Genomic DNA, 14,700 nt, shown 5'->3' on the forward strand with positions numbered 1-14,700 from the left:
AAAGAAGGAAGGAAGGAAGGAAGGAAGGAAGGAAGGGAGGAAGGAAGGAAGGAGAGAAAGAAAAAGGAAGAAAGAAAGAAAGGAAGGAAAAGATAAAGAAAAAGAAAAAAGAAAGAAAGAATGTGGTGTTTATAGATTGGTTTTAGACTATTTAAAAAGATCTAAAGGTATTACATTTAAAAATACTGTTTCCTTTCCATTTTTAAACTACAGATTTTTAAATAATAAGCTCCTAGGACTTTAAATCACAAGAAGTTACCCAATGAGATACTTTAAAATTTCCTGCAAATGATTTATTAAAAATATTGAAAAAGGCAATTTCCAAATGCCATCTAAAATACTTGTTTCATTAGGAAAAAAACAGGAACAAAAGAAATAATTAAAAACCCCTCAACTGTAGAACTCATGTCATCAACCCTATGTGTTACTCAGTTTTTATTTTATTCGCATAGTAAAACCTTCCCAAAGAAGAAACTAACATGTGTCATACGCTATGGAATCAAGCACAGCCACACAAGCACTTAAGGAAAATAAGGCAACACTTTACGAGCATCACAAAGTTTAAAAGTAAATTAACAGGTTGGAAAAAAAGCTATCTTTTTGATGGGGCATCTATAACATGGTGTATTTTTAGTGTTCTAAGTAATGGTAATCTTTTGAAATTTTGAAATTTTGTGTCTCAATGTAGATGACTAAAAAAAAAGTGTGGGGGGTGGCGGGGAGACGGCTGCAGTCCTTCAGTATTTTACAAGAATTTAGTGGTTATGATCATTATAGTCCTGGTTAACACTGACAGGGTTCCAATCCTGGTGCAATCCTTACTGGTTCTGTGACTTTGGGCAAGGCATTCTGACTCATTTTTGTCATCTGAAAAATGGGGATCAAAATTCCTAAGGTTTTTGGGAGGATTAAATGAGTTAATATAATATAATATGGGGTACTTGGATTATTCAAGGAAGTAAGGTTCTATTTTTTTTTCTAATTATCTACAGAACTGAAAAGACAAATAAGATAAAATAATTAACCTTAACTGACATTGGTGGATAGATTTTTTAAAAAGCTTTTTAAAAAATTTTAAGTGTTTTCTACACCCAACATGGGGTTTGAACTTATAACCCCAAGATCAAGAGCTGCATACTCTACTGACTGAGCCAGCTAGGCACCCCAGCCGATGGATATTTTTTAAAGAGATGCCATAAGATGCCATATAATAAGTAATAATTAGTAATATATTTTACTGAGGACATCACAAAAGAAATGTTGGGGTAGTAAGAATGTCTGAAAGATATGTCAATATATTATGCTTAGAGCATACTATAGCAAATAAGCAATAGTTTTTGTATCTTACGGGATGTTTCAAAAAATATAAAACAATGGGAGAAGTTGAGTAAGCTGTCTGACTATAATTCCAACTGGAAAATGGCATCTGAGATGGTTGTTTGGGTATACTGTAATATGGGCTCCACAACGCACAGATCATAGAAGGCTTCTAGAACTTAGAATTGAAGTCTTCCTTATAGTACGTATTTTCAACTGCATGTGGATTGTTATGATGAGTTTTCCAAAAGAGCACATTAGAGCATTTCTCCTACAGTATTACTTCAAATCTTTTTGCCTTCTTAAGGACTCCTTTATTTCCAAGTACTCTAGCTGCTCTTAGAATAATTTTTCCCTACTATAACCTGATGAAGGGAAAAGACAAAAAAAGGAAAAGAGAAACAAGACAGAAGAATGCCTTGATATTACGCGCCACCGATCTCCAAACAGGTTTAAGTGTTGTCAGAGCCCATAAGGATCTTGCTAGTGCTGTGCATATGGCAGTTCAACTCAGGCTACTCACCCCTCTCCTGACTTTTGGGGAGAACAGCAATGAGAAATCCTTATCTAGCCCCAGGCTGTGCAGAGAACTCTGACACTCAAGGAAAGACGACAGATGGAAAGTTCCTGGGTACTCAAGGAAGAAGAGTGAAGATGATTGGAAAAACTGAAGAATCTCTGCACTGGCAGGCACCTTAGAGGTCACTCAGTCTGGCCCTCTTTGTCCTGTAGGCTTCCTCTTCACTGCATCTCTGAGAGATGGCCCCTCAGCCTCTGCCTGAACACCACAATAACTGGGATCTTACTTCTTTGAGCCTGCTTGCTCCAAGCCAGAAATCTGAGCTATATCATAGATTTCCACATCATTTTCCTATCAAATTAACCACTACGCCTTATGTATTTTGCCTTTTAAATCTGTTTACTGTTCCCCCTCCCATTACCTTAGTTGAGGCCTTTCTCATCTCCTTACATGGTCCTGCCAAGGTACCCAACTACTAGATTTCACCTCAAATACTTCACCTCCAATCCATCTTTCATGGCAGCCTATAAAGCGGATGTTCTAAAACACAAATTATAGCACATTATCCCTCGGCTTAAAACCTTCTGATGGGTTACTATCACAGAGAGCAAAAAAGTCTCAGGTTTTAGCTTGAAACACACACTCATCAAACTCTTCTGCTCATAGCAGCATGAAACGGCTGTGGTAGCCCAGGCACCGTGCTTGTTCCAGGGTTCGTGCTTTTGCTCCTGTTGCTGCCTTGGGTTGGAATACTCTTTGTTCCCTCTGTCCACCAGCTAAGTTAGTTCAGGAACTAGCTTCCAAAAGGCATCTTTTGGCACCCTCTCCTGGGTAATATAAAAAATATTCCATGTGTGTATCACTGTATTTATGATATACTACCGAAATCCTCCCGGTGAGTCCCTCAAGCAGGGACCATGTCACACCCTTAGCGCATGGCACAGGACTCATGGTAGCAAGTGTTCAGTATATGCCTAGTAAACACAAGGACTTTTTCTGAGGTGAATTAAAATTTCTGGTTCCACACCTGAAACTTATATTACACTGTATGTTGACGAACTGGAATTTAAAGAAAAAAAAACTTAAAAAAAAAGAAAAATTATGGCTCCCATTGTCCAACTTTTGCTCCATGCAGCAATAAAAACCATCTCACCAGGGAAATCAAGCATTTGGGTAGTGCATAAAAAGGCAAAGTTTAAATACTATTTATATGACATTTTCTACTTACCTAAGTTGCTGTAGGTTGCACTACAGGGATTCAGGTCAATAGTATCTGAAACGTCTTCTTTTTCCTCGTCCCCTTCCAGTCCAGGTAGGGGCAAGGCTGCTGTGACGGGAGGGCAGGCTCCGTCATCTTGCCTCGCAACAACGGATCTTGGATCCCGAGGAGAGAAGTCCTCTGTCACTTCATGGGTCTTGTGACTGAAACAAATCAGACTGTGGTCACAGTGGCATTCAAAGGTCTGGTTAAAATTTAGATTTATGGAAGACATATACTTGCCAAAAATGTAATTAACAAGCCCCAGAGTCGCCATAATGGGTCCTATGGCCTGAAATACTTGTCTGAATAGAGGGCAGTCCTTCATCTAGGCTGATCCTCCTATTTATCTTGATTCCTACACATTGAGAATCCAGTTCGATAGAGGAGGCATAGTAATCTCAGAAGGAAGCCTGAGAATAAGAAGGTAAGAAATGAAACTAAGGCAGGAGGTGGTGATGGTAGTGGTGAAGGCTGAATGCTTAACTGGTTGAAGACAAAACACCCACATGCTTACATGCTTAGTGAAGTATTTGGCATATTTGCTATACTGTAGTACTGTAACATCAAATAATTTACTATATAAACTTACTTTATTTCATATATAGAGTTTACTACATGCTAAAGTATTCAGTAAAGGATCAGAAATAAAGCTGGGATTAGACTAAATAAGGTGAAGCAATTGCTTCAGAACGTCAACTGCGGCCAGCAAAGTCTTGTTGTCAGGAGGACAGAATCCACAGCCTTTGCCCGAATGCATGCAGTAGGCAAGGTGAATGAAAATGAAAGGTCTGCATTCTCGTTAATCTCAATTAAAATGAACCTGAAAGATCCTGTTGGCCACATACCACAGTGTGGCATCCATACTACTTTGTGTTTCCAATCTTGTTTCACTGCTGCCTGCTCATTTGCTTATAGCTCTCTCTTCCAGTCTTCCCCACTTCCCATCCTGCCTGAACTGTCAATGCTTTGCTATAAGTACAAGGGGATGGGATGGTCATTTAATGTTGGTAGAGAAAATTAGCCTAGTTAGAAAATCTCACTGGGCTAGCCAACAAAACAAATTTAAAATCAGGCATCTTTAACAGTTTCTGAGCGTGTTCTTACACTGTCACACACTCACCAACCCTTCTTTCCCCCTTTTTTGGTTTTGTTTTAATGTGGGCAAAGAGAAAGAAGGAAACATCTTATATACTATAGCATGTTATTTCTGGATTTTCAATTGGCAGTGAATCATAGTGACATTTACAAGTTTCTTTAAAAGAGGTACTTTGTTTCATCATGTGTCATCTGAACATATATCACCTGTGGATTTGAGGGAGTAGATCTGAAAAAGGAGTACCTTCTTATCAATCTTTCATTATGGAAATTATGCGTGTGTCTGAACAAAAAAATAAGCCTTGAAGTCTGCTGGATACACAACTTCAAAAATACTCTTTCAGAGCTGGCAGAGCCAGAGGTCTCTCTGTACTGGGAGTGAGCAATGAGCTGGAGCTTCCTTCCTGGGATCTGGCTCTCGAGGACAGTGGTAAGGTGGAAAGGAGCCACTCCACTGGCGGCCAGTAGGGTGGTGTATGTAAAGGAGGCCTCAAACAGTAGAGCATGCTGCCTCTTAACGGGCTGCCCTAGGACATCAACCCGAAAAAAGGGCTCCAAACAAAACTGGTTTCTCATAATATGGAGCATTACAAAATCACAGTGAGAAGGGGCCTTCGCTTCCCTGCCATTAGCAAAGACAAAGCAAAGTGACACTTCTGAGACCCTCTCAAATACCACATGGTGTCAAGGCTATAGGTCACTGGATAGTTACCAACATGCTTCAGAAGGAAAATGATCTTTATTGGGCAAAAGTTAATGTAAGTCATTTCTGATTTGAAAGTACAAATATATATCTAAACATAAAGTGACATTCATTTCTTATTTTAGAGTTAATTTGAGAGGTTTCCTAAAATGCTGTTTTTAGGCTTCTAACCTCTGCAAGCTTGCTCTCGCCTTTTCTCTTTCCCCAATCTCCTCATTATTACTAAGACAGCTCTCTTTTCCATTATCAAAAGGGATTAGCAAAGGTTGGTTCAGAAACCACGACTATACCCTCCCTTGTCTGTTTTCCTCCATGCAATGGGCTATTTACCATGAGCCTCAGCTACTGTGAAGGCTACAGAAAGAGTTACTGCTATTAAACCACGAAGAATTCCCTGGGCCTGCTCCTCACATACATGAAACACAGCTCTGTGCTCCTATGGGCTTCTCACAACAAAATACGGATGCTAAAAAGCAAGAAATGTTAAAGACTCACCCACTGTACTCACTCATACAATTCCCCATTAAAGGGTAGTCTACAGGGCCGCCTTCGGTCTGTTAATCATGTCCTGAAGCTCTGATATACCAGAGATCCCACTGAGCTCAGGAAAACTACAGGTTGGGTAAGATACAGGTTTCGAATTCTGCACCTTAATATCATCCACTGCACCTTGACCTTTACCTTAGGGGTTTGGTCTGGGAAATGTGCCAAACTACCTCTGGGAAGCAAAGTGAAAACTAGTTTTATTAACTCTTTGAGGATCAGGGCAGGACAACCCCTATATTCCACATAAAGGTTAGTTTTCATAAGCACATTTTAAGTAAGTACACTGGTATATTATATCACCAATTAAAAGAATCATCAACTATAAAGAACTATGCAAAGGGAGCTGATGAAAGTGAAATCACAATGAATTGCAAATGGATGCTAAGATGTTTAATCAGCAGTGACAGCAGAGTCTAAAAGGAAGAATTTTTTAAAAAAATGCATCAATGATATGTCATGTCTTGATGCTTGAGGGAGGAACAGCTCTATGTACGATGAAAATGGTAAAAGAGATGAGAAATGGAGAGGCTTTGAGAGTTCAAGCTTAGATGTGGTAACATGCTATGACTGAAAAATGAAAAAGAACTGAGAACAGCATCAGAGAAGGTTGACTCAGTCACTATGTATCAATAGACAAACTGTCTAGGAAGAAAGAAAGAAGTAAAATTTGACAATTTATCTAAGGTATATTAATTTTTTAAGGGAATATAATTTTTGACCATTGATTTCTTTGTGCCATATTTAGATGTGAAATCCGAAAACCCTCCCAGGGGTGCCTGGGTGGCTCAGTGGGTTAAGCCTCTGCCTTCAGCTCAGGTCATGGTGTCAGGGTCCTGGGATCGAGCCCCACATTGGGCGCTCTGCTCAAGCAGGGAGCCTGCTTCCCCTCTCTCTCTGCCTGCCTCTCTGCCTACTTGTGATCTCTGTCAAATAAATAAATAAAATCTTTTTTTAAAAAAAAGATATATTTTTAAAAAGAAAACCCTCCCAAATAATAAAATGACACTTTCCAAATACAGATTTTATCTCCTAACAAAGGGGTTCATCACCAGTATTTCATCAAGAAATGTTTAAGGTAATGGACACCAAAATGAGAATCCGAGAAACCAGGTTCTGATTTCCTATTCCTTGATCATCTGTACCAACTAGAGGACAGCCTCAGAAAGGAGATAATGAACAAAATGAAAATGTCCCCCATTTCCTCCATGAGACAGAAAGTTTAAAAAGAACTTTAAAATGAAATTATAAGAAACTTGTTAGAATTTCTAATACACTATATCTTAGCACATCTTGAAATAACAAATATGACAAGGATAACTAGATTTTTCTCAGGTAAGTACAATTTGATATTCATTGTTATAAAACAGAACTATTAACTAATAAATGGCCCACGTAGAGGAAGTTATATCTTTTCTATTTCTACGAGTTAAATTCATGTTTAAACAATCCCTAGGTCTATAGTGCTATGCAGAATGTCTACAGTAACTATGACATTGATACCTAGGTCCTTAACTGTCAGGCTGAGTCACACCCCGATTTAGCCTACTATTTTCCTGGACCCTCAGCATTTACTCTGTTTTCATAATGGAAGACAACACAAGTTTGTGTGTACCTCAGACTCCTCAACTGACTTTTTCCTTAATGACCAGAGATTTGGGATGGATAACCCAACACTTAAAAAATCAGAACATAATCTCCAGGAAGACATCTCATTTTCTGAACATGGAGAATGAACTTAATGTGTTCAAAGGAAACTGTAACATTGTTACAGATTTGTCTGTTCTACAAACGAATCCCTTGGTAAGGTTATCTCTCATCAGTCTGCAACATTCATACATAATTCAAAGCTGCACAAGCAATCTCCTGTGGGAAGCTCACTTGGTTTACCCCAGGCGATGGGATTAATCATTACACACCATCAAATGAAAATGATTTTTTTTTTCTGGCAAATTCCTTCAATAAGATTTTTGTAAAGATTCTGTTAAATGTCTGAATGTACTTTTTTTTTTTTTTTTTATAAAAAAGGCAAATCAAATTCTGCATTAGAGTCCTTTATGCATCCAAGTATTTCCACAATTTCTGTTCAACTTTATCTTCAAATTCAACCACTTCCATTCAGCTTCAGAAGGGACAGTAAATGAAATCAAGCTTCAACAGAGACCATCTGTCTCTTTGGGCAAATGGTATTCTAACCTCTCATTTGCCAGCTCTCTTCAGCAACAACATTTGTCTCTATTTGCCGAAGACAGCCAATTAATAAATGTGTGATTTTTAAAACCTCCATTTACTCCTAAAATTCAGATCAAAGCATATCAGAAACGGCATATCACAGTTTTCTTAACTGGTTTCAGAGCTGCTGATTTCTGGGGTTGTGGGGGATGATGGGCTTTTGTAGAGCTGGAATATATACCAACACATGAGGAGAGTTCAAAGTTATCAAATCCCACACCTTTAATCTATCAGAAGGAGGAAAAACTCTGTCTCTCTCTGTCCCTGTAACCCCTGCCAATGTGACATTTCCTAATCCTATCTTGGTTTCCAGGTCATCAATTTGATTTTGCTATATTTTCCAATTACTGGCATTCTCAGGTAGAAAAGTGTTGTGTCCATTGATCACTATCTTAGTGTCTCCAATTTTCCACTAAGCCTTCTGTAGTCTTTCACTGAAACCTTCAAACTTCTTCTCCTGAACTGAGATTAACCTTTCACTGAGATCTGATGGGTTCTTCCTAATATGTCTAACAGAAGTTGGTCAAACAAAGGTAGCTCTTACTAGTGTGAATGAAGTGGATGGATCTTGAAATGAGGAAGACTGGTAGCCATGAGCAAGGTCCTGAATAGACTCTAATCTTCAGACACTGCATGGTTTCACTTTTTCTTTTTTAAAAATAGATGTGAATAGCGAATTAAAAGTGTCTTTAAAGCACCGGACCGCAAGACAGAAAAGTAGATAAAAACACGGGCCACTGTAAATCACTGTCATGTTCATAATACTAAGAAAAATTACAGTTTAAAAATCCTATGAAATACGAAGTCAGAATGGGATCTGTGCAAATCAACAGAGAAGATAAACTAATCTTGAAAAAGAGCAATAAAAGAAGGCTGCCTTTCTCAACAGCATTACAGCAGGAGCCTCTCATCACCATTTAGGCCTTGGCTCACTTCTAAAGAAAGGTGTGACATACTGATGTATATGTCCTGAGAAAGCAAGATATTAGACGAAAAGGACTACCCAAGGGAGGATAGGGGCCCTTGACTTTTTATGCATGCGCAGAAGCACTGGAGAAGCAACTTCTCCACTTTCCTCTTGTCTCCCTCCACTGCCTGTCTGCCCTTTGAGTCAGAGGAGGGAGAGGAGTATGTCACACCATGCTCTGAAAACACTGCGGGCTCATGGAGGGGACGGGAATCTGCTCCTACTCGATACTGCACAAGCTGTACGCTTTCCCAGGCCAAAACATTTCAGGGAGTTGAGGCAGTTGCTTTCATTTTGCAGATAGGGAAACTGAGCTCAGACGAAGTGAAATGAGTTTCCCGGGGTTACGAGGGTAACGTGGTAGTAGAGTCGGGATCTGAACTGGATTGTCTCCGAACTGACCCCCACCACACTGGCACCATAATGCAAGTCTGGTATATGGTAAAGACTCGACCGTAAATGCCTGATTGTGAAGATGAAGAAGTAAGAGTGCTTTGCAAAGAACAGAATTATTATTAAAATTATTAGAAGCTATTATAAAAGGGTATTAATGGCTACAGATGTGTCTACTTTTGAAAAATTCTAAACAACGTAGTTATTTACATTGCAAAAGGATTTCTTCAAAAAGGAGCTGCTTTATTTTCAACATTTTGAGGAACCTCCATGCTGTTTTCCAGAGTGGCTGCACCAGCTTGCATTCCCACCAACAGTGTAGGAGGGTTCCCCTTTCTCCGCATCCTTGCCAGCATCTGTCAACCCAGCAATTGCACTATTGGGTATTTACCCTAAAGATACAAACATAGTGATCCAAAGGGGCACGTTCACCCGAATGTTTATAGCAGCAATGTCCACAATAGCCAAACTATAGAAAGAACCTAGATGTCCATCAACAGATGAATGGATCAAGAAGATGTGGTATATATACACAATGGAATACTATGCAGCCATCAAAAGAAATGAAATCTTGCCATTTGCGACAACATGGATGGAACTAGAGCGTATCATGCTTAGCGAAATAAGTCAAGCAGAGAAAGACAACTATCATATGATCTCCCTGATATGAGGAAGTGGTGATGCAACATGGGGGCTTAAGTGGGTAGGAGAAGAATCAATGAAACAAGATGGAATTGGGAGGGAGACAAACCATAAGTGACTCTTAATCTCACAAAACAAACTGAGGGTTGCTGGGGGGAGGGGGTTTGGGAGAAGGGAGTGGGATTATGGACATTGGGGAGGGTATGTGCTTTGGTGAGTGCTGTGAAGTGTGTAAACCTGGTGATTCACAGACCTGTACCCCTGGGGATAAAAATATATGTTTATAAAAAATAAAAAAATTAAAAAAAAAAAAAAGGAGCTGCTTTAGTACAGAAAGACTGCGTTCACAGATGCACCATCACAACCGCCTCTGCATTTGCTGAGAGTACGGTACTGTACTTAGATATATGTCTCCTAACGATATCACTCCAAGTAAGGCTTGTTATTCCTGTAACAGGGAATCTGAACAGCAGCCAAAACGTACATAGTATTTATTGTGTGTCTGTTCTAAGCCAGGATTCTCAAAAGTGGCACTACTGACATTTCGGACCAGATAATACTTGCTGTGAAGGGATGTCCTGTGCATGGTAGGATCCTACTAGCATCTCTTGCCTCTACCCAGGTGTTGGAACCACTCTCTCCTTCCCTAGTCATGATGACTAAATGGTCTCAGACACTGTCATGCCTTGGGTGGAGGTAGGGAGGGGAGAACAAAATCTACCCTCTTCTCACAGTTTTTCCTAAATTCTTCTAAGTCTCACAATAATGCTCTAGGCAGATTATTATCTCTCTTTTACAAATGAAGAAATTAGAGTCCAGAGAGGTTAAGTCATTTGCCTCAGGTAACACAGCTGCTAACTGGTGGAAGAGAGATTAAAACCTAGGGTCTGTGGTCTAAACAGATACCCTACTCTGCCTTTCAGTTTACAGATGAGGTAACCTGAACCAGGGCTTGTCCAAGATGACAGAGCTAATAAGTGGTGAAAGCAGGATTCAAATCCAGGTCTGAGTGACTTCAAAGTCAATGTTCTAAAATATTATGCTAATTGTTATTAGGCTGTAGTGTGACTAAGAATTACCTTGGGAACTTGCTAAAGATGCAGATTTGCGGCTCCCACCTCTAGGGACAATTTAACAGCTCTGGGGGATGGCCCAGGAATCTGAATTTATATAAACAACCCAGGAGATTCTGACACAGTTGGTCCTAGTGCCTCAAGTATAAAAAGGATCAAGGTGCAAAAAGTGAGCATGAAAATTTTAAGTTGGGGGGGCGCCTGGGTGGCTCAGTGGGTTAAGCCTCTGCCTTCAGCTCAGGTCATGATCCCAGAGTCCTGGGATCAAGCCCCGTGTGGGACTCTCTGCTCAGCAGGGAGCCTGATTCCCCATCTCTCTCTCTGCCTGCCTCTCTGCTTATTTGTGATCTGTCAAATAAATAAATAAAATCTTTAAAAAAAAAAAAGAAAAGAAAATTTTAAGTTGGAGCATTGCTGCTCAGAAGTGACATAAAGGGAAACAAAATAATTCAAGTAGTCACAGATGAGAGATTCATAAAGGGTTATTAAAAAAAGAGGAAGGGGCTGTTTTGGAACCAATCCTTACCTTCTGAGGTTTATTCTTAGAATACAATTATACAAACTCACAATATGTTAGAAAACAAGGATTTGGTCTAGTATGACATTCATAGTTTTTAGTTGGAGCCCTGTCTGGATAAAGTTACCTCTGAAAATAAGAAGCAGCATCTGTGAGAGAAGCAATAGGTCGAGGCTCCCGACATGCAGCATGACCTCAATTCCCAGTATCAACAGAGGACAGAGATGAGCAAAAAGGGCAGACCGCTCTGACTGAGAAAGCTGCTATAAGAGGGACCTTGGATGCTGGGCCAGGGTTCTTTTCCTAAAATCTCTATTTTGTTCTGCTGTTCCTCTGTTCCACATCCTTGTGACCTGTCAAGGTCATATCTGAACTACCTAAAGGTCTTCAAGGCCTTTCACAATGAGGCTGCAATGTATGTTTCCCTCCTTACTCCAAATTTCTCAACACACAAATCCTTTAGCTCCACACAAACCAATGTATTTCTACATCGTAACTTCCTATACCTTGGACACACTATATTCTCCATCTGTGCTGAACCTACTTTCTCTGTCTACTAGAGTTGCTTCCCTTCTTTTCATCATCTACTTCAAACTCAGTCATTAAAGACTATGCAGGCCTCAAGTTGGCCAAGACATCTTTGTGTCTTCAGGACTCTTCCTTCTCTGAACACTGATAACAGGTGTTCTGGAAAAACATTCATATCCCCCCATTCATATGTTGAAGCCCTAAACCCCAGTGTGGCCATATTTGGAGATACTTAAGATTAAATGAGGGGATAAGGGTGGGACCCTGTCCTATAGGATTACTGTACTCACAACAAAAGATACCAGAGGGCTTGGTCTGTCTCTCCCTCTGCACACAAGGAAAGTGAGGACATATCGAGAAGGTGGTCATTTCTGCAAGGTAGGAAGAGAGTCGTCACCAGAAACCAGTTCAACTGGAACCCTGACCTTGGATTTCTGCCCTCCAGAACTGTGAGCAAATACATTTTTGTTGTTTAAGTCACCCAGTCTGTGGTATTTTATTTATGGTAGCCCACACAGACTAATACGAAGGGACAGAGAATTATAGCAAACACCCAATAAATGGGTGTTGAATAAATCAAATCAGGTGGGATCTGGACAGCAAGGCACTAGAGGATATTACTACGGTTCTGTACCTGCATTCCTCCCAGTAAAATCCCAGCCTGCACCACCATGGAGACTGGCATCAGGACAGGTTCCAGTGTGGGGCAGGCCATCTCCCTGATGCAGATTGGAGCTTTGTCCCTGTGCCAGAAGCACAGAAAGGCCAAAGGCTGACTCCTGAGGCTCTTTTAATACAGGAGAACTAGACTGGGAGTGGGGAGCGGGCCAGTGTGCACTGCTGTTATGTTGTTGTTGTTTAAAGATTTTATTTATTTATCTGACAGACAGAGATCACAAGTAGGCAGAGAGGCAGCAGAGAGACAGAGGAGGAAGCAGGCTCCCCGCTGAGCAGAGAGCCAGATTCGGGGCTCGATCCCAGGACCCTGAGATCACGACATAAGCTGAAGGCAGAGGCTTTAACCCACTGAGCCTCCCAGGTGCCCCTGTTGTTGTTGTTCTTTGGCAAGCCTTTCTCCCTGCTATTAACAAATCACCATTATCAAGGCACCATATGAGAACAAACTGCTTCTCCTGGAATTAAACTTTTAAATATTACCTGATAACTCTAATCCATACTCTACTGCAGTTATGTTAAATAATCACTGGCTGAAACTGTGGCCTAGAGGTCTGAATACAGGCCTGGAAATGAGAAACTCAAATTTCATTTCAGCGCTGCCACAACCACTACTCTGCCCCTGCCTCCCATCATTCATCTATAAAATGAGTATAGTGACATTTATAGGAGTATGTATTAATTAGGAAATTCATATTAAGTGCTTTTAAGAGAGTGAGCAACTATGTTCAACTATGCCCGTGTTGAGTACTTTGAGACTGCTCAACAGCTCGATGAATCAGGACGTATCTCTTCCTGGTCACAGACTTCCCTTCTTGCACTGAGACTGACTTTATAAAAGACATGGTAGAAACCAACGGACTCGACAACCATCATCAAGAGTGCAAAAGAAAAAAAATCATTTAGGGGCCAAACACCTCTGAAGTCAGACTCTGGCTCTGCTATCTATTTGCATAGCAGCCCTGGGAATGTCGATGAGACTCTGTTTCTCAAGATCTTATAAAATAGGAAGGATGCACTGTCATAGATTTTGAGACAACTGAGATAACGTGAGTGAAAGTGTTTTAAGAATTATACAGTAAGGGGTGTCTGGGTGGCTCAGTGGGTTAAGCCGCTGCCTTCGGCTCAGGTCATGATCCCAGGTTCCTGGGATCAAGTCCCGCATCAGGCTTTCTGCTCAGCAGGGAGCCTGCTCCCCGCGCCCCCCTCCCCCTGTCTGCCTCTCTGCCTGCTTGTGATCTCTCTCTCTGTCAAAGAAATAAATTAAAAAAAAAAAAAAAGAATTATACAGTAAGATACTGGTGTTTAACTTCAGATTCATTAGGCTAACAAGGAAACAAAACTGACCCAATACATGGGGAAGTCTCAGTTAGATTCTTCACTTTGGAATATATTCATTATGAGATTCTAGGCAAGTACCTTACTTCTCTGGAGTTTTATCACCTTCCAGAAGGGAAACGAATGTAAAGCCATCTGAAGACCATCCCATCATGGTACACTTAAACAATCATTCTGCATCATTCTGTGATTAGGACCAAGTGAGATGTTTATCAGTTCTCTGTAAAACAGGATTATTTAGAATTTCAACAGTAAGGGCTTTATGAACTCATCTAACTTTAGGAACAATATGTCAGCAAATGTAGATGTGATCTTTATAAATGCTTGTAGTCCAGAAGTTTCTTTAGAGCAAGGACTATGTGATCAGGAGAGCAAGCAGCTACTTTCAGCTTCTGTCTCCAATTTTTTTCTTTATGAGGAATAGGAATTTGATCTTCAGAGGCCAGTGTGGTCCCCAGCATGAAAAGATGACTTTGATAGGATTCTTTTGGCAAAGAGTAGAGATAATGCAAATTAAGGTATAACTGGAGCATAAGCATCAAAAAAATTCAAGTTTCTAACTGACCTTTACAGAGAGAAGGACATTGCATTTTACCACAGTCTAAAAAGTGCTCAGACTTTTTTTTTTTTTTTCTCATACACACATGAATATAAAGAGACCCAGACTCTAGGTACTTCAGGGAGTTGCAAACCTGTGCGGTGTCTGGCTAGAATAGACACCAGCCACTAGCATGCCTGACAACCATAGACAAATCAGATATTATAGCATAGTCTGGAGACTTGGCCAACTTTTTCTGTGAAGTCAGTAATATTTTAGGCCTTATAGGCCATACGATGTCTGTTGCACTTAATGTTGCTGTTATAATGCAAAAGTAGCCATATACAACATACAAATG

General features: G+C 40.3%; 1 protein-coding gene across 7 annotated transcripts in view; it reads right to left on the bottom strand.

Annotated features, from left to right (window-relative positions):
* The window catches only part of PEAK1 (pseudopodium enriched atypical kinase 1), a 319,580-nt gene that overhangs the window by 45,730 nt on the left and 259,150 nt on the right, over positions 1-14,700 (bottom strand). For all 7 annotated transcript variants that reach the window (XM_059180298.1, XM_059180296.1, XM_059180297.1 and 4 more), the window contains one exon: positions 3,066-3,259. In XM_059180298.1, coding sequence (XP_059036281.1) covers positions 3,066-3,259 — 194 coding nt within the window. The remainder of the gene's footprint in view (positions 1-3,065; positions 3,260-14,700) is intronic.

This window comes from Mustela lutreola, chromosome 7 (genome assembly GCF_030435805.1).
Source record: "Mustela lutreola isolate mMusLut2 chromosome 7, mMusLut2.pri, whole genome shotgun sequence".
Taxonomy (NCBI): Eukaryota; Metazoa; Chordata; class Mammalia; order Carnivora; family Mustelidae; genus Mustela; species Mustela lutreola.